This window comes from Trachypithecus francoisi, unplaced genomic scaffold (genome assembly GCF_009764315.1).
Source record: "Trachypithecus francoisi isolate TF-2019V2 unplaced genomic scaffold, Tfra_2.0 Lachesis_group16, whole genome shotgun sequence".
Taxonomy (NCBI): domain Eukaryota; kingdom Metazoa; phylum Chordata; class Mammalia; order Primates; family Cercopithecidae; genus Trachypithecus; species Trachypithecus francoisi.
The window spans coordinates 93,712,757-93,733,845 of NW_022681461.1; the positions used below are offsets into that span (position 1 = coordinate 93,712,757).

The 21,089-nt window shown below is 43.7% G+C and overlaps 1 protein-coding gene across 2 annotated transcripts in view; it reads left to right on the forward strand.

The window, feature by feature from the left end:
* The window catches only part of UBAP2 (ubiquitin associated protein 2), a 132,928-nt gene that overhangs the window by 22,868 nt on the left and 88,971 nt on the right, over positions 1 to 21,089 (forward strand). For both annotated transcript variants that reach the window (XM_033238297.1, XM_033238299.1), the window contains exon 2: positions 7,129 to 7,268. In XM_033238297.1, the coding sequence (XP_033094188.1) occupies positions 7,170 to 7,268 (99 nt within the window). In that variant the 5' untranslated portion in view covers positions 7,129 to 7,169. The remainder of the gene's footprint in view (positions 1 to 7,128; positions 7,269 to 21,089) is intronic.

Consider the following 21,089-nt stretch of genomic DNA (forward strand, 5'->3'; position numbering starts at 1 on the left):
ACATCCTGGTTTTAGAACTATCCTCCAATCAATGCTTCGTGATGCTGTCTTGAATACATGCAGTGTATGTATGTAGTTTGGGATTTAATTATCTGTTCAGAATTTTATTAAATGGCTGTTGAAATCTTCCCTCTTCTCAGTATGTTGTCAGCAGGTGTTCTGTAACTTTTCAGAATGATAAAATGTATCCTTGCTTTTCTTTTAGGCTATATTACATGGTTTTTAGAAAAGTTTTACCTGACAGTGTTTTTTGTATGGCTTGAAGTTAGATGAATTTGTGCTTATGTAAGCTTTAACAGAAATGCAGATGGTTGTTAAGTCAACCATTTTCAGTTAAGTCTAAACTGGGATCACTTGTAAATGCAGCTGTTTCACTGAGGTATCTTCAAGAACAGTCCTTGAAAAAATAGCAGTTAGGCAGGGTGTGGTAGCTCATGCCTGGTCCCCGTACTTTGGGAGGCCAAGGTGGGAGGATCACCTGAGCCCAGGAGTTTGAGACCAGCCCAGGCAAATATGGGAAAACCCTGTCTCTACGAAAAAGAAAACAAAATTGGAAACAAAACTTTTTAGGCCGTTAAAACTTTTTTCCAAAAATATTTCTTCTATAGAGAGTATCTTTGTAATTTAATCAGGTTGATTTATTCGGCTGGAGACTTTCTTTCCTCATTACACTTAGACAATTTTTTCACTTTAATCTGTTAATAGGAAGCTCTATATTGTATTTTGCTGATTTTGTTTCTAAAGAAGTTAAAAATATAGCAGCAGTTCTTTGCCTCTGTTAAAATCTGTCACATTTTAAATTCACTTTGAGATGGGTTTCAAAATTTGGTTGGATAGATTGAAGTAAACCTGGTGCTTCCTGCCCCTCAGGAACTTGAGATATGTATGTTTGAGTTTCTACTGGATTATTTTTAGAATCTTTTGCTCTTGTCTATTTCTATTCTGAGAATTCTCTTGGAACCTGTTCCAGTGTAGTAGAACTCTTAGGAGTGGAAAGTGATAGATGATGGAACACAAGTGTACACTGAATTCCTATGGTCTGACAACTGGGTACTTGTTGTAGAAGCATTCCTATGTACTACACACAGCTCCGTTTCCCAGAGAAGGAGGACATAGAATTTCCTCATGACAGTATGTTAGTTGAAGGTGTTGATTTTTACAGTCTAGTCATTTTTACAGTTCAGTGGTGGTAGCAATTTTAATGATCTTGAAGAATATTTTGGTAACTTATGCTTTTACCTTGATTTAATGGATTCACAATTATGAGAATTTTTTTTTTTTTTTTTGGCGACAGTGTCTTGCTCTGTCGCCCAGACTGTAGTGTAATGGCGTGATCTCGGTTCACTGCAACCTCCGCCTCTCGGGTTCAAGTGATTCTTCTGCCTTAGTGTCCCGAGTAGCTGGGATTACAGGCGCATGCCAACACACCCAGCTAATTTTTGTAGTTTTAGTAGGGACAGGGTTTCACCATGTTTGCCAGGCTGGTCTCGAACTCCTGACCTCAAGTGATCCACCCTCCTCAGCCTCCCAAAATGCTGAGATTGCAAGCGTTAGCCACTGCGCCTGGCCTTATCAGAAGTTTTATGTAAAATTAATATGAGAAAATTTGTCTGTTGAATTATGCATTCTGTTAAAGTTATATTTTCTGAGCCCTGTTTTTTCCAGAAGATTTCAGTCACATTCCCCGTTGCCTGTGATTGTTCTGCGAAACCTGTTTCATCTCTGGACTTTTTTTTGCTGGACATTTTTAATATTAAGTTTCTTATGAATAGGGAATTAGCTATTATAACATTTCAGTGATAGTGTGGAGAGACACAATTGACAGAGGAAAAGTTAATCTGAATTTATTTAAACATGCATTCTTGGATGTGCTGAGACCCTTATAATTATTTTTATTTTTCAAAGAATGTATTTGCTATTTTTTTTTCTTTTCTTGAGACGGAGTTTTGCTCTTGTTGCCCAGGCCGGAGTGCAATGGCACGATCTCGGCTCACCGCAACCCCCGCCTCCTGGGTTCAAGCGATTCTCCTGCCTTAGCCTCCTGAGTAGCTGGGATTACAGGCATGTGCCCTCATGCCTGGCTAATTTTGTATTTTTAGTAGAGATGGGGTTTCTCCACTTTGGTCAGGCTGGTCTTGAACTCCTGACCTCAGGTAATCCAGCCGCCTTGGCCTCTCAAAATGCTGGAATTACAGGCATGCACCACCACGCTCATCCTTGTATTTGCTTTTTTTTTTTTTTGAGATGGAGCCTTGCTCTGTCACGCAAATCTCTGCCTCCCAGGTTCAAGTGATTCTCCTGCCTCAGCCTCGCAGGTAGCTGGGACTACAGGCTCATGCCACCATGCCCGGCTAATTTTTGTATTTTTAATAGAGACGGGGTTGCACCTTATTAGCCAGGATGGTCTCGATCTCCTGACCTCATGATCCGCCTGCCTTGGCCTCCAAAGTGCTGGGATTACAGGCGCAAGCCACTGTGCCTGGCTGGCATTTGCTATTTTTAAGATGGAAGTATTTGTAGTAACAATTTATGAATATATAATCCAGAGCAGTAAACCTTAATTAAGAGAAAAACTTTTTCTAAATAATAAAGTAAGCCATGCAGTTTTTATGTTTCACAAAGCAACTATTCTGGTTTAGCCATGCAAGCGGGGTAATTATTTATAGCCTAATTACATATTCATTATGGAATATTTTGTATTAAGAATTGATGATTGGAAGGAGATACAGTCTTAATGTTGATCTGTGAACATGGACCAGTAAAATTTTGATAGTTTGAGTTACAATAAAGAGTTATAGTTTGCTTCCTTGACAAGTGAGGATTCATGTTCATTATACCAAAATGTTTGGTTATAATAGGCTATAAAGATTAAAAGTCATTTTTCTGTAAATCAGAAAATTAGTGTCCACTGAATATGGGTTAAGTATATTCCTTCTGTACATGCAGATTTTTATCACCAGATGGCACTTCTGTACGGAGAAAGTCTCATTTTGTTATTTCACCTAGATTATTTTCTTTTTTTTTTTTTTTTTTGAGACGGAGTCTCACTGTCTCCCTGGAGTGGAGTGGGGTGGAGTGGCCAATCTCAGCTCACTGCAACCTCTGCCTCCTGGGTTCAAGCGATTCTTCTGCCTCAGCCTCCCGAGTAGCTGGGATTACAGGTGCGTGCCACCACGCTCGGCTAATTTTTTGTATTTTTGGTAGAGACAGGGTTTCACTGTATTAGCCAGGATGGTCACGATCTCCTGACCTCATGATCCGCCTACCTCGGCCTCCCAAAGTGCTGAGATTGTAGGCGTGAGCCACTGCTTCCAGCCCATTATTTTCATAAATGGGGTCACTGAAGAATAAACAGTGAGAAAAAGATCAGATAATCCAATCAACGGAACTGGAAATCTATGAGTGAACTACTGACTTCTTTTTTTTTTTTTTTTTTTTTGAGACGGAGTCTTGCTCTGCCACCCAGGCTGGAGTACAGTGGCCGGATCTCAGCTCACTGCAAGCTCCGCCTCCCGGGTTTACGCCATTCTCCTGCCTCAGCCTCCCGAGTAGCTGGGACTACAGGCGCCCGCCTCGTCGCCCGGCTAGTTTTTTGTATTTTTTTTTAAGTAGAGACAGGGTTTCACCGTATTAGCCAGGATGGTCTCGATCTCCTGACCTCGTGATCCGCCCGTCTCGGCCTCCCAAAGTGCTGGGATTACAGGCTTGAGCCACCGCGCCCGGCCACTACTGACTTCTTAAAAAGGTTTTATGGTAGGAACACCACTCAACCAGTTAACTTTTGATTAGATGCTTAATTCTGTTTTATTCTTTTCTTAAAATGTATTTATTTAATGAAATAGGTGGCTGGGCATAATGGCTCATGCCTGTAATCCCAGCACTTTGGAGGCTGAGGCTGGTGGATCACTTGAGGTCAGGAGTTCAAGACCAGCCTGGCCAACATGGTGAAACCCCATCTCTACTAAAAATACAAAAAAATTAGCTGGGTGCGGTGGCACACACCTATAGTCCCAGCTACTTGGGAGGCTGAGGCGGGAGAATCACTTGAACCTAGGAGGCAGAAGTTGCTGGGCCGAGATTGTGCCACTGCACTCCAGCCTGGACAACAGGGCAAGACTCTGTCTTAAAAAAAAAAAAAAGATAGGGTCTGGCTGTGTTGCCTAGTCTGGACTTGAACTGTGGGTTCAGTGATCTTCCTGCCTCAGCCTCCTGCGTAACTGGAACTACAGGTGCATGCGACCTTGCCCAGCTTGGATGCTTCACTTTAGATACTTAAGGTGGAATTACAGAGTATTAGTGCTGAAGGTGATTTTTTTATTTTCATTTTTTTAGATGGTGTCTCGCTCTTGTTGCCCAGGCTGGAGTGCAGTGATGCAATCTTGGCTTACTGCAACCTCCTCCTCCTGGCTTCAAGTGATTCTCCCATCTCAGCCTCCTAAGTAGTTGGGATTGCAGAGGTACGCCACCATGCCTGGCTAATTTTTGCATTTTTAGTACAGGTAGGGTTTCACCATGTTGGCCAGGCTGGTCTTGAACTCCTGTTATCAGGTGATCTGCCTGCCTCAGCTTCCCAAAATGTTGGGATTACAGGCGTGAGCCACCGTGTCTGGCCTGAAGGTGATTTAAAAAATAATCAAATGGGACTGGGCACAGTGGCTCGTGTCTGTAATTGTAGCACTTTGGGGGGTTGAGGCGGGTGGATCACCCGAGGTCCGGAGTTCGAAACCAGCCTGACCAACAAGTTGAGACCCCGTCTGTACTAAAAATACAAAAATTAGCCAAGCGTGGTGGCAGGCATCTGTAGTCCCAGCTGCTTGGGAGGCTGAGACAGGAGAATCGTCTGAACCCAGGAGGTGGAGGTTGTAGTGAGCTAAGATTGCACCACTGCGTTCCAGCCTGGGTGACGGAGCGAGCCTCCATCTCAAAAAAAAAAAATCAAATGGATTCTTTCTCAAATACAGATATGCCTTAGATTTGTTTAAATGCATCACAGTTTTAAAAGTGTATTTGTATGCATTTATTCATTTCTGAGAGAATGCTCTAAAAATAAATGGAATCATGGCAAAACAATTAACCTTGTTCTCTATAATACAACCAAAATGATAAACCCAAACCAACAAAATTATAAAGTTGTTAAACTGAAAAAGGATGCAAAATGTGTATTCATACTAACTGGAAAGATAGATTCAAATGCAGTAAAAAGTTTTAAACCAGTGTATTGAACCTGTGAGACGTTCTAGTTAATTGGTTGTTATTATAATGTAAAAGGCAGTACTATAATATGTCTGTGGCCTTTATCTAGCAAGCGAGTTAATGAAGCTATTAAGAAAATAAGTTAATATTAGTGCGGCTAACACAGAAAAATGCTTGTCCTACCCTTTCTGGCTGAAATAGGTTTCAGGGACACAATTTTCTTTGGTACCTGAATTAGTATGATGAATTATGGTTAGTCTTCTCTGTTTTAATTTTATGATGCACAGATCCAAAATACGTAGAATTGTTATGTCATTTTATTAACCTGAAATATATAAGTTTTACAAATAGTGAAATATCTTTCCATATCATGGGAGTGCTTGCTTTTGGGTGTCTAAAACTGACTGTTCTAGAAAACAGAATTCCATGTATTGTTAAAATCATCGGCTCTGTGCCAGCACGGTGGCACATGTCTGTAATATGAGTACTTTGGGAGGCCGAGGCTGATGGATCACCTGAGGCAGCAAATTTGAGAACAGCCTGACCAACATGGCCAAACCCCATCTCTACTAAAAATACCAAAAATTAGCTGGGCATGGTGGCGCGTGCCTCTGGTCCCAGCTACTCAGGAGTCTGAGATAGGAGAATTGCTTGAACCCAGAAGGCAGAACTTGCAGTGAGCTGAGATCGCCCTATTCGTTGCACTCCAGCCTGAGTGATGGAGTGAGTCTCTGTCTCAAAACAAATCATTGGCTCTGCATTGTTATCATAGGAGATGATAGCTCCGTGTGTATTGCACTTAAGACCTTCCAGTGGGACAGATGTCGAGATGGAAGACAGTAATATTGATGATCCTGACCCTGTGTAGGCCTAGACTAAAGTGTGTGTTTATCTCTTAGTGTTTTTTTTTTTTTTTTGAAATGGAGTCTCCCTCTGTCACCCAAGCTGGAGTGCAGTGGGCTCACTGCAACCTCTGCCTCCCAGGTTCAAGCAATTCTCCTGCCTCAGCTTCCCGAGTAGCTGGGACTACAGGCGCCCACCACCATGCCCGGCTAATTTTTTTGTAGTTTTAGTAGAGACGGGGTTTCACCGTGTTAGCCGGGATAGTCTCGATCTCCTGACTTCATGATCCGCCAGAAGTGCTGGGATTACAGGCGTGAGCCACTGCACCCGGCCACACAGTTGTTTCTTTAAGATTTATTATTGGCCGGGCACGGTGGCGGTGGCTCAAGCCTGTAATCCCAGCACTTTGGGAGGCCGAGATGGGCAGATCACAAGGTCAGGAGATCGAGACCATCCTGGCTAACACGGTGAAACCCTGTCTCTACTAAAAAATACAAAAAACTAGCCGGGCGAGGTGGCGGGCGCCTGTAGTCCCAGCTACTAGGGAGACTGAGGCAGGAGAATGGCGTAAACCTGGGAGGCAGAGCTTGCAGTGAGCTGAGATCCGGCCACTGCACTCCAGCCTGGGCGACAGAGCGAGACTCCGTCTCAAAAAAAAAAAAGAGAAGATTTATTATTTATGGGTGACTTTTGCTTTTAGGCATAGCTTGTTTCTTGACACATTTTAAATTGGGTTATTGGCAGGTAAAATCTTGGCTGAATGCAATGTTGTTTTGGGGTTCAAATACCAACTGCAAGTAGTAAGAGGCAGATAGCACTACATGTACAGTGACTACATATAGTGATAAAATGGTTGCTGGTTTAAATTGGTGGTGCTTGAGATTTTTGTTTAGAATTGCTAAGCTCATAAACATGGACTTTTAGATAATTGGTTTAACAGATACCAGCAAAATGTACAATCCTCGGGCTGCTTCTTGAGAATTTGTATTCCAGAGAGCTTTTATCTTTTATTGTAAGTGTCCTTGTTTTCTCTGAAGTACATGCTTGTCTTTTACTATGATTGTTTTGCTTACCATCCCTACTTTCTTGCAGATTTTCTATTTTGTACATACGTTATTTTGTATATACTGTATATGATGACTTCAGTGAGCAGTGACCATTGTCGAGGTGCTCGTGAAAAAACACAGATTTCAGCAGCACAATCAACGCAACCACAGAAACAGGTGGTACAGGTAAGTTTTTGTGGAACTCTTGTTTGCCTTGTTTAGAATTAAGGAAATTAAGGGAGAACATATGATTTAATGTTTTCTTTTGTAGGAAACTTTAGGATTTTGAACCCTGTATTTAAAAAGTAGGTAATGGCCGGGTGCGGTGGCTTACGCCTGTAATCCCAGCACTTTGGGAGGCCGAGATGGGTGGATCACTTGAGGTCAGGAGTTTGAGACCAGCCTGGCCAACATTGGGAAACCCCGCCTCTACTAAGAAAATACAAAAATTAGTTGGGCGTGGTAGTGTGCACCTGTAATTCTAGCTTCTTGGTAGGCTAAGACAGGAGAATTGCTTGAACCCAGGAAGCAGAGGTTGCAGTGAGCTGAGATCACGCCACTGCCCTCCAGCCTGGGTGACAAAGCAAGATTCTGTCCTAAAAAAAATAAATAAATAAATAAAAAATAAAAACTAGGTAATGAAGAATAGTAAGGAAAGAGGTATTGTACTTGATTCAGGTACAATTGGATGTTGTTCCATGAGAACTCTTTAATGCTAACCTTTTCCAGGTACCTCTTAGCTATTAGGCTGCCATGGCCACCACTGCCGCCACCGCCGCCGCCTCCTCCTCCTCCTCCTCCTTCTCCTCTCCCCTTTCACCTTCCTCTGCTTCCCTTCCTCCTCCTTCCCTGCTGTTTCATCATCATCTCTTCTCCCTTTTGTCCCTTCTGTTAATTTAAGTGTGTCCTTGGAATGAAATATGAAAATCCAAGGTACATGGAGAACTCTAATAGTCTGAAGTAGTAAAATACCTGAATTACAATAGACTTTAAAAAGCTGCCTTTGCTGAGCATAGTGGCTCCTGTATGTAATCTCAACACTTTGGGAGACTGAGGCAAAAGGATTGCTTGAGCACAGGAATTAAGAGCAGCCTGGGCAGCATAGTGAGGACCTTGTCTCTATAAAAAGTTTAAAAATTAGCTGGGCATGATGGCTTCCATTTGTAGTCCCAGGTACTTGGGTGGCTGAGGTGAGAGGATCACTTATGATGGTGCTACTGCGCTTCAGCCTAGGTGACAGAGTGAGACCTTGGCTCAACAAAAAAACAAAAACCTGCCTTTTCTTTAAAGCACAAAGAAGAATGCTTGAATCTCAGAATGGCTTTTAATGATCAAGATCCATTTGAGGCCGGGCACAGTGGCTCATGCCTGTAATTCCAGTACTTTGGGAGGCTGAGGTGGACAGATCACCTGAGATCAGGAGTTCAAGACCAGGCTGACCAAATGGTGAAACCCTATCTCTACTAAAGAAAACCCAAAAAACAAAAATTAGCCAGGCATGGTAGTAGGTGCCTGTAATGCCAGCTACTTGGGAGGCTGAAGCAGGGAGAATTGCTTGAATCTGGGAGGTGGAGGTTGCAGTGAGCCAAGATCACGCCACTGCATTCCAGCCTGGGCGACAGAGCGAGACTCTGTCTCAAAAAAACAAAGATACATTTGAATAAAATTTTTAATGTTAAATACTCGCCCCTTCTCAATTTGGTTATATTATTATTTTAAGTGAAGTGAGATAAGTGCTAAGCACAGTACCTGGTGCAAAATTAAGCATTATATACATGTTATTGACTAGAGTGGCAAACCATTTTTCACAGACAATGTGCAAGTGAGTAAACGATATCCAGTTTATCTTACTTGCAGATTGATTTGACTATACTTTGATAGTTAATTATAAGTGCTTCTTATAATCACTCGTTTATACCCAAGTACCATGTTGATGTTAAGGGACATAATGAGGAGATTTAACTGTTGCGTTACATTTTTCAGTATAAAGTTAGTGTAGTATTTTGCTGGTTTAACGGACAGATATCTCTTCTACTCAGTGCTTGATCCTAAATACACTTACTCTAATAGGAATTTATTCAACAAACTGATCCAGTCCAGTGATGGAAAAATTTGGAATTTTAAGATGAGGTCCTCCTTTTATAGTTGAATTTACTTAGGAAAAAGTTTGCTTAATGAATGGGTCTTTTTTTTTTTTTTTTTTTTGAGATGGAATCTATCACCGGACTGGAGTGCAGTGGCCAATCTCAGCTCACTCCAACCTCCACTTCCCAGGTTCAAGTGATTCTCTTGCCTCAGCCTCCCAAGTAGCTGGGACTACAGGCAGGCAACATCATGCCTACCTAATTTTTTTTGTGTGTTTTTGAGATGTAGCCCCCTTCTGTCGCCCAGACTGGAGCGCAGTGGTGCCATCTTGGCTCACTGCAACCTCCGCCTCCTGGGTTCAAGTGATTCTCCTGCCTCAGCCTCCCAAGTAGCTGGGATTACATGCGCCTGCCACCACCCCCAGTTAATTTTTGTAGTTTTAGTAGAGACAGGGTTTCACCATGTTGCCCAACCTGGTCTCCAACACCTGAACACAAGCGACTGCCCTCTTAGCCTTCAAAGGTGCTATGATTATAGGCGTCAGTCACTGTGCCTGACTTTTTTATTTACAGAGTCTTGCTCTGTAGCCCAGTCAAGAGTGCAGTGACTCGATCTTGGCTCATTGCAACCTCCGCCTCTGGGGTTCAAGCAATTTTCCTGTTTTAGCCTCCCCAGTAGCTGGGATTACAGGCATGAGCCACCATGCCTGGCTAACTTTTTTTGCGTTTTTAGTAGAGATGAGGTTTCACCATGTTGGCCAGGCTGGTCTCGAACTCCTGACCTCAAGTGATCTATCCCCCTTGGCCTCCCAAGGTGTTGGGATTACAGGCGTGAGCCACTGCACCTGACCCTTTAAATTTTTTTTCTTTTAAACAGTAGTATGCATTAGGAAAATTATTCATGTTTATTTATTCATTAATCCTATTCTGGGAAGTATTTGCTAAGAAAGTAATCTTAAATTCGAGTAATAAAAAGTGGCTTTATTTGGTAATTTTTTTTCTTTCTTTTTTTTTTTTTTTTTTTTGAGATGGAGCCTTGCTCTGTCGCCCAGGCTGGAGTGCAGTGGCTTTTTCTCAGCTCATTGCAACCTCTGCCTTCTGGGTCCAAATGATTCTCCTGCCTTAGCCTCTGGAGTAGCTGGGATTGCAGGCACATATCACCATGCCTGGCTAATTTTTGTATTTTTGGTAGAGATGGGGTTTTGCTATGTTGGCCAGGCTGGTTTCAAACTTCTGACCTCAGGTGATCCGCCCACCCTGGCCGCCCAAAGTGCTGGGATTACAGGCGTGAGTTACCACGTCCTGCTGGTAAGATGTTACTCAATTTTTTTTTTTTTTTTGAGACGGAGTCTCGCTCTGTCACCCGGGCTGGAGTGCAGTGGCCGGATCTCAGCTCACTGCAAGCTCCGCCTCCTGGGTTTACGCCATTCTCCTGCCTCAGCCTCCCGAGTAGCTGGGACTACAGGCGCCCGCCACCTCGCCCGGCTAGTTTTTTGTATTTTTTAGTAGAGACGGGGTTTCACCGTGTTAGCCAGGATGGTCTCGATCTCCTGACCTCGTGATCCGCCCGTCTCGGCCTCCCAAAGTGCTGGGATTACAGGCTTGAGCCACCGTGCCCGGCCCAATGTTACTCAATTTTAAATGTCCAATGTTAGAGGTATTCTGAGATAACCTATTCACGTTGCATGATGAAAGAGAGTTCTTTTTTTTTTTTTTTTTTTTGATATGGAGTTTTGTTCTTGTTGTCCAGGCTGGAGTGCAATGGTGTGATCCCAGCTCACTGCAACCTCTGCCTCCACCTCGCCTGGGTAATTTTTTGTATGTTTCACCATGTTAGTCAGGCTGGTCTTGAACTCCTGACCTCAGGTGATCCACCTGGCTCCGCCTCCCAAAGTGCTGGGATTACAGGCGTGAGCCACTGCGTGAGAGTTCTTTTGAATCTGTATAAACCAGGATTTTTGTCCTGGGTCTAGCACTTACTTACTAACTAGATGAGTTACTTAAATCTTCTTTAACCTCAATTTTTTTTTTTTTTTTTTTTTTTTTGACACGGTGTCTCACTCTGTTGCCCAGGCTGCAGTTCAGTGGCTTAATCTTGGCTCACTGCAACCTGCGCCTCCTGGATTCAAGTGATTCTCCTGCCTCAGCCTCCAGAGTAGCTGGGACTACAGGTGTGCACCACCACACCTGGCTAATTTTTGTAGTTTTAGTGGAGAGGGGTTTCACCATGTTGGCCAGGTTAGTCAGTCTTGAATTCCTGACTTCAAGTGATCCGCCCACCTCAACTTCCCAAACTGCCAAGGTTACAGGCGTGAGCCACTGGGCCTGACTACGAACCTCAATTTAAAAAAAAAAAAAAAAAATTGTGAGACTTACAGAAAAGTTGCAGTGGGAGTATGAATAATTACTGAATAACCCTTCTTCCAGATTCCCTAGATGTTAACATTTCTATCACATCTCGTTTATCCTGTTCTCTTCCTTTCCATACAGTTTATCCCCAGAAACGTTTGACAAGTTGTGAATAAGGTTTTTCTTCACTTAATACCTCAGTGTGTTTTTTAAAAAACAAGGATCTTTTTACGTAATTATAGTACAGTGATAAAAAATCAAAATCTACAGATCATACTTACATTTTTTCAATGGTCCTTATAATGCTTTTTTTTTTTTTTTTGAGACACAGTTTTACTTTGTTGTCCAGGCTGTAGTGCAGTGGTACGATCTCAGCTCACCACAACCTTCGCCTCCTGGGTTCTAGCTATTGTCCTGCCTCAGCCTCCCGAGTAGCTGGGATTATAGGTGTGCGCCACCATGCCTGGCAAATTTTTATATTTTCAGTAGAAACGGGGTCTCACCATGTTGGCCAGGCTGGTCTCGAACTCCTGACCTTAGGTGATCCTCCTTCCTTGACCTCCCAAAGTGCTGAAATTACAAACATGAGCCACTGCACCCAGCTGTAATGTCCTTTTTAGCTCATTAGATTGTGGAATATACATTGTATTCAGATGTCAACTCTTGTGAATTTATGTGACTATTCCACAAAATTATATGAACATTCCACAGTTAGGAAGTGATTGTAAGAATATTTGAAAATTGTGATATAACATGTCTTAGAAAAGGTATGCTTCCTGATCAACTGAAAAAATATGTAAAATTAAAGCAAAACTGTTGAACATTAATGAGAACAGGCTGTTAATGTTTATTTTTGGTGGTGGGCATAAATAATCCTACTTTATTATTATTTACAATTTTTTTCTGGGTGACAGATCTAATTTAAAAAAATTTCGATTCATTTGAAAAATTTCACATTTTCCACTGTAAAAGCAGCTTAGTTCGTAATAAGCCATGTGAATGGATAAGAGATCCAGAGGAAGAGCTGTAGTGATGCTTGGCAAGATATTTTTCAACTTGAGACGTGACCTGGTGTATGTCACTAATGTTTATTGCAGGGGAGGGTGCACTGACCTTGTTTAACTTAAGAATTACCAGTTGACCCTGATTTTTCCTCTTTTTTCCCAAGCTGTACCGACCTCTTGACACTTCCTAGAGCTCAGCCTGGTAACTTCCCTATTATACTCTTATGTTTGGTGCTTTGTTTATCAAATATTTATTGAATTGTTTATCAAAGAAAATTATTTTTTTCTTGACAGGGCGTTTTATAAAGGTAAAAAATACTTAAAGTTCTCATTAAAATTTATTTTCGTAAATATGCTAGCATTAGTGTTACTATATTGTTATTGTTAAATGGCTATTATGTGTATTGGCTATGCTTTCAGAAGTAGTCTGTCTATGCCCTTTTAGGAATAAAAAAGATATTACTGAAGAGAAATACAGAGTATTTGTGTCATATAATACTTAAGCTGAAAAAGCTAAGTCTGAATAAATCAGTCATTGGCATTTACCTTACATATGGCAATGAATAGTGACTTTATAGTTAGAAATGTATGGGTGAAACAGTATCAGAATGATAATGTAGAAACATATATAAGCCCCAGACTGCCCCCTACAGCAGAATGCTATTATTAATAACTATTCTGCTTGAAATATTTGGTGAGATTCTTTCACTCATCCAGTGCTTTTTTGTTAATATTGTAATCGGGTCAGTAAGTGTTTCTTTAATTTTGTAAATTGTGCACGTTTACAAAGCACTGGCTATTCTCAGGCAGTTTTCTTTTTTCTTTTTTTTTTTTTTTTGAGACAGAGTCTCGCTCTGTCACCCAGGCTGGAGTGCAGTGGCCAGATCTCAGCTCACTGCCAGCTCCGCCTTCCGGGTTCACGCCATTCTCCTGCCTCAGCCTCCCAAGTAGCTGGGACTACAGGCGCCGCCACCTCGCCCGACTAGTTTTTTGTATTTTTAGTAGAGACGGGGTTTCACCGTGTTAGCCAGGGTGGTCTCAATCTCCTGACCTCGTGATCCACCTGTCTTGGCCTCCCAAAGTGCTGGGATTACAGGCTTGAGCCACCGCGCCTGGCCGGCAGTTTTCAAGTTTAAATATTCTTGCCTTTAGAGTCATTATTTGTTCCTGGTTCCCCCACTCCGCCATTACTTTTTCATACTTTTTCCACAAAGATTTCAGCCATACTTCCTGACTTTGGTTTATCACTCTGACATTTCTGCATGAAGTAGTTTCTGTCTGAAATGTCTCGAAACCAGGGATGTTCTTATAATAATACTTACTGTGCAGTGAGTGGATATCCACAACTAGTCCGTAATTTTACTTCAAAAAAAATCTTTGTTGTAGCTCCTGTTTAACACATCTACCACCCCAAGCTGCCTCCTCCACTCCTTTTCTGTCTGCCAAAATCCCTTCCCACAATACTTTATTATGAAAATAGTCACGCATGAAGAAAAATTGAGAGTTGTACGGTCAATACCTATACGTTCTTTTACCTTTTTGCTCTGTTTGTTTTATCACATCTGTTTAGCCAGCCATTATTTTATCTAACTTTTTAATGCTTTTCAAAGTAAATTAATTGATTAGTGGTACTCTTAATCACTTCAGAATGGATATCATTGACTAGAGTGTAGTATTTGTTTATTGTCTTTTTTTTTTTTTTTTTGAGGCAGAGTTTCTGCCCTTGTTGCCCAGGCTGGAGTACAGTGGTGCGATTTGGGCTCACTGCAACCTCCACCTCCCAGGTTCAAGTGATTCTCCCACCTCAGCCTCCTGAGTAGCTGGGATTACAGGCATCTGCCATCATGACCAGCTAATTTTTCTATTTTTAGTTGAGACGGGGTTTCACCATGTTGGCCAGGCTGGTCTCAAACTCCTGACCTCAGGTGATCTGCCTGCCTCGACCTCCCAAAGTGCTGGAATTACAGGTGTGAACCACCGTGCCTGGCTGTTTGTTTGTTTTTTTTAATAGACAGGATCTCAGGCCAGGCGTGGTGGTTCATGCCTGTAATCCCAGCACTTTGGGAGGCTGAGGCAGGTAGATCACCTGAAGTCAGGAATCTGAGACCAGCCTGGTTAACATGATGAAACCCCATCTCTACTAAAAAATACAAAAAATTAGCTAGATGTGCTGGCGGATGCCTGTAATCCCAGCTTCTTGGGAGGCTGAGGCAGGAGAATCGCTTGAACCTGGGAGGTGGACGTTGCAGTGAGCGAGATCGTGCCATTGCACTCCAGCCTGGGCAACAGAGCGAGACTCCATCTCAAAAAGAAAAAGGAAAAGAAAAATTGCCAGTTGGGGCATGGTGGCTCACACCTGCAATCCTAGCACTTTGGGAGGCCGAGGCGGGCGGGCAGATGGCTTGGGCCTAGGAGTCTGAGACAGGCCTAGACAACATAGCGAAACCTTTCCTATACAAAAATTCCCCAGAGATGGTGGCCTGCCTCTGTAGTCCCAGCCACTCAGGAGGCTGAGATGGGAGGATTGCTTGAGCCCTGGGAGGTGGAGGTTGCAGTAAGCAGAGGTTGTACCCCTCCGTTTCAGCCTGGGTGACAGAATGATACCCTGTCTCAATAAATACATACATACATACATACATACATACATACATACATACATACATAGCTAGCTAAACTATTCTCCAAAGTAGTTGAACCATTTGCTTTTCTGCCAGCAAAATTCCAGTTCTGCTGGCATGAAATCCTCACCAACACTTGGTTGCCATGCCTAGTGTTTTGAATTGATGTAAAGATAGTGAAATAAAATGGAGAGTCCAGAAATAAACCTACTCATGTGTCGACAACCAATTTTTGAGAGTCAAAGGCAATGTAGAGGGGAAAGGATGGCCTTTTCAGTAGTGTGGGAACTATTGTATATCAATATGCAAATCATTCATAAAAGCAAAAACTAAAACGGGTCATGGACTGAAAACCCCAAGCTTAAAGTTTATACAAGAAAATATGGGAGAAAATCTTCATGCTATTGGTTTAGTCAGAGATTTCCTAGATGTAGCAACAAAGGCATGATCCATAAAAGAACAAATGGGTAAATTGGACTTCAGGAAAACTGAAAACTTATGGTTTCAAAAGATTGTTCAGAGAATGGAAAGACAAGCCACAGATCAGGAGAAAATCTTTGCATCTGATGAAGGACTTGTCACAAAATTTTGAAACAAAAATAAGGAAATAACACATTTAACAAAGTGGACAAAAAGTGGAGCATGGCGGCTCATGCCTGTAATCTCAGCACTTTGGGAGGCTGAGACAGGAGGATTACTTGAACCCAGGAGTTCAGGACCAGCATGGGCAACATAAACGTAGGGAGACCTTGTCTCTACTAGAAATAAAAAAAAATTGGTGAATGGGATGGCAGGAGCCTTTAGTCCTAGCTGCTTGGGAGGCTGAGGTTGAACAATTGCTTGACCCCAGGAGGTCAAGGCTTCAGTGAGCTGTGATTGTACCATTGCACTCCAACCTGGGTGACAGAGTAAGACCCTTATCTCAAAAAAGGACAAAAGATTTGAATGAAATTTCACTCAGGAAGGTATATGTGTTGCAAGTAAGTACATGAAAAGATCCTTTACTTCATTAGGCTTAGGGAAATCCATATTAAAATCACAATAACAGGCCAATACAAAACTTGTTAGAAAAGATAGGTCGTTTCTGGCTGGGTGTGGTGGCTAATGCCTGTAGTCCTAGCACTTTGGGAGGCCGAGGCAGGTGGATCACCTGAGGTCAGGAGTTTGAGACCAGCCTGACCAAGATGGAGAAACTCCATCTCTACTAAACAAACAAAATTAGCTGGGGCTGGTGGCACATGCCTGTAATCCCAGCTACTTGGGAGGCTGAGGCAGGAGAATCTCTTGAACTTGGGAGGCGGAAGTTGCGGTGAGCGGAGATGGCACCATTGTACTCCAGCCTGCGCAACAAGAGCGAAACTCTGTCTCAAAGAAAAAGGAAATATATGTCATTTATTTTTCATGTGTTACATGGAATATTTACATACATAAAGAGATTGTTCCCTGCTGGGCATGGTGGCTCACTCCAGTAGTCCCAGTACTTTGGGAGGCTGAGGTGGGAGGATCGCTTGAGTCCAGGAGTTTGAGACCAGCCTGAGTAACATAGTGAGATATGTCTCTACAAACATTACAAACTTCTTATACTATATGGTAGGATAAGTGCTTGAATCTATTGGCTTACCAATTAATAAAAACCATTTTGAACCGGACACGGTGGCTCATACCTGTAATCTCAATACTTTGGGAGGCTGAGGTGGGAGGATTGAGCTCGGGAGTTCAAGACCATCCTGGGCCAAATAGCGAGACCCTGTCTCCATAAAAAATATTTTTTAAAACATTTAAAAGAAAAAAACCTTTATGGCCGGGTGTGGTGGCTTGCGTCTGTAATCCCAGCACTTTGGGAGGCTGAGGCGGGTGGACCATCTGAGGCCAGGGGTTCGAGACCAGCCTGGTCAACATTACAAAACTCCATCTCTACTAAAAATACAAAAATTAGCTGACTGTGGTGGTGTGCACCTGTAATCCCAGCTATTTGAAGGGTGAGGCACCAGAATCGCTTAAACCCAGGAGGCAGAGGTTGCAGTGAGCCGAGATTGTGCCACTGTGCTCCGGCCTGGGTGACAGAGCAAGACTGTCTCAAAAAAAAAACACCAATATTTTAGGGAAAAATTTGGAATAATTCTAAGAGTTGTAAAAAAGTTGCAAAGAACGACAGAGATTGATATATTCACCCAGCTATCCTAAATTTTAACTTTTGTTTTTTTTTTGAGACAGAGTCTCGCTGTGTCGCCAGGCTGGAGTGCAATGGCAGTACCTTGGCTCACTGCAATGTCCGCCTCCTGGGTTCAAGCCATTCTCCTGCCTCAGCCTCCCAAGTAGCTGGGACTACAGGCGCGCACCACCGTGCTCAGCTAATTTTTGTTTTTTTTTCAGTAGAGACAGGGTTTCACCATGTTGGCCAGGATGGTCTCAATCTCTTGACCTTGTGATCCTCCTGCCTTGGCCTCCCAGAGTGCTGGGATTATAGGCAGAAACCACTGCGCCTGGCCACCTTTTTACATAAAGGATTGCCTAACCTTTTCTGTAAGCTGTTAGATATTATATATCTTACGCTTTGCAGTCTAGACATGATCTCTGTTGCATTTTTATTTTATTATATGTTTGAGACGGGGTCTCATGTTGGTCAGGCTGGTCTGGAACTCCTGACCTCAGGTGATCTGTCTGCCTCAGCCTCCCAAAGTGCTGAGATTGTAGGCCTGAGCTACCCATCAACCTGCCCAGTCGATGACAGAGTTTTTAACTTCTTTTGTGTTATGTTTTTATTGCTTCCACACAGAATCCTGGTTCAAAGGGAACCAGAAGGTGGTAGAATTAGATTATCCCAAAATTACTAATTTTCTGTGTCCCACTTTTTTTTTTTCTTTGAGATGGAGTTTTGCTCTCGTTGCCCACACTGGAGTGCAATGGCGTGATCTCGGCTCACCGCAACCTCCACCTCTTGGGTTCAAGCAGTTTTCCTGCCTCAGCCTCCCTGGTAACTGGGATTACAGGCATGCCCCATCCCTGGCCCGGCTAATTTTGTATTTGTATTTGTATTTTTGTTTTTTGAGATGAGTCTCGCTCTGTCGCCAGACTGGAGTGCAGTGGCGCGATCTCGGCTCACTGCAACCTTCACCTCCCAGGTTCAAGCGATTCTCCTGCCTCAGCCTCCCAAGTAGCTGGGACTATAGGCATGCGACACCACGCCCAGCTAATGTTGTATTTTTAGTAGAGATGCGGTTTTACCATCTTGCCCGAGATGGTCTTGATCTCCTGACCTTGTGATCCACCCGCCTTGGCATGCCAAAGTGCTGGGATTATAGGAGTAAGCCACCGCACCCTGTCTTGTGTCCCATTTTTGTGTATAGAACATTCTAAGAATAGCAGTACTAATGCTAACACCATGTTTTCCCCATTCTTACGCCAATCTCTCCCTCTCCCACTCCCCAATACTGTTTTTTTTTTTTGTTTACCAGAGTTCTGGGTATGGAGAAATTAGGGATGATCCTTTATTTCAGAGGCCTCCATAAATGTTAGCTTGTTTTTATAAAGTATCATCAGTGGCATCAGGATTTGATGCACTAAACACAAATGTTTATGTTCTCCCTGCTGGAGGAACAAGGTCTGTATCAGTCTTTCTTCCTGTGTATCTTTTCTGAATTTAGAAATTTTAACCTTATTCAAGCTGTATTTCAGTTGGCTTGAAATCAACTGATAGAGCAAATATCTAATCAAATATTTTTTGCATCTTTTTTTTTTTTTTTTGAGACGGAGTCTCGCTCTGTCGCCCAGGCTGGAGTGCAGTGGCGCGATCTCCACTCACTGCAAGCTCCGCCTCCCGGGTTCATGCCATTCTTCTGCCTCAGCCTCCACTGCAGCTGGGACTACAGGCGCCCGCCACTGCGACCGGCTAGTTTTTGTATTTTTTTAGTAGAGACAGGGTTTCAGCGTGTTAGCCAGGATGGTCTCGATCTCCTGACCTCGTGATCCGCCCGTCTCGGCCTTCCAAAGTGCTGGGATTACAGAGTGCTGGGATTACAGGCGTGAGCCACCGCGCCCGGCCTTTTGCATCCTTTTTTGAGGGAACTTTGCTTCAGTTCATTTGGGCTTTATTTTGAACTCGCCTCCCGGGTTCAAGTGATTCTCCTGCCTCAGCCTCCTGAGTGGCTGGGATTATAGGCACGTGCACCATGCCTGGTTAATTTTTGTATTTTTAGTAGAGACGGTGTTTCACCATGTTGGTCAGGCTGCTCTCGAACTCTTGACCTCGTGATCCACCCGCCTCGGCCTCCCAAAGTCCTGGAATTACAGGCATGAGCCACCATGCTTGGCCCTCTTCTTTTTTTTTTATTTTTAAAATTTTTTTGGAGACTCTGTCGCCCAGGCTGGAGTGCAGTGGCAGGATCTCAGCTCACTGCAAGCTCCGCCTCCCGGGTTCATACCATTCTTCTGCCTCAGCCTTCCCAGTAGCTGGGACTGCAGGCGCCCGCCACCACGCCCGGCTGATTTTTTGTATTTTTAGTAGAGACAGGGGTTTCACCGTGTTAGCCAGATAGTCTTGATCTCCTAACCTCGTGATCCGCCCGCCTCGGCGTCCCGAAGTGCTGGGATTATAGGCGTGAGCCACCACGCAGGCCCCGGCTCTCTTCCTTTTAAAATAATTGTGTTGCCGGGCGCGGTGGCTCAAGCCTGTAATCCCAGCACTTTGGGAGGCCGAGACGGGCGGATCATGAGGTCAGGAGATCGAGACCATCCTGGCTAACACGGTGAAACCCCGTCTCTACTAAAAAATACAAAAAACTAGCCGGGCGACGTGGCGGGCGCCTGTAGTCCCAGCTACTCGGGAAGCTGAGGCAGGAGAATGGCGTGAACCCGGGGGCGGAGCTTACAGTGAGCTGAGATCCGGCCACTGCACTCCAGCCTGGGCGACAGAGCGAGACTCCGTCTCAAAAAAAAAAAAAAAAAAATTGTGTCACTAGGATGGTTCAGCATATGCAAATCAATGAACAGGATGCATCTCATTAAGAAAAACAAGGACAGGCCGGGCATGGTGGCTCACGCCTGTAATTCCCGGTCCCCGGCACTTTGGGAGGCCGAGGCATGCGGATCACGAGGTCGGGAGATGAGATCATCTTGGCTAAAATGGTGAAACCCTGACTCTACTAAAAATTAAAAGAATTAGCCAGGCGTGGTGTTGGGTGCCTGTAGTCCCAGCTACTCGGGAGGCTAAGGCAGGAGAACGGCGTGAACACGGGAGGCGGAGCTTACAGTGGGCCAAGATCATGCCACTGTACTCCAGCCTGGGTGACAGAGCAAGATTCCGTCTCAAAAAAAAAAAAAAGAAAAAGAAAAAGAAGGACAAAAAACATATGATCATTTCAATAAACATTGAAAAATGTATGTGAAAAAATTCAACATCCATTTGTGGTAAAGATTATCAACAACTTGAGTGTGGAAGGAGCATACCTCAAAATAATAAACGCTATTTTTTTTTTTGAGACAGGGTCTCCCAGGCTGGAATGTAATGATGCGAACATGGCTCACTGTAGCCTCGACTTCCTAAGCTCAAGAGATCCTCCTGCCTCAGCCTCTCAGGTAGCTGGTACTACTGGTGTGCACTACCATACCTGGCTCATGTTTTTTTTTTTTTTTTTTTTTGAGACGGAGTTTCGCTCTGTCGCCCAGGCTGGAGTGCAGTGGCCGGATCTCAGCTCACTGCAAGCTCCGCCTCCCAGGTTCCCGCCATTCTCCTGCCTCAGCCTCCAGAGTAGCTGGGACTACAGGCGCCGGCCACCTCGCCCGGCTAGATTTTTGTATTTTTTAGTAGAGACGGGGTTTCACCGTGTTAGCCAGGATAGTCTTGATCTCCTGACCTCGTGATCCGCCCGTCTCGGCCTCCCAAAGTGCTGGGATTACAGGCTTGAGCCACCGTGCCAGGCCATGTTTTATTTTTTGTAGAGACAGCCTCTCACC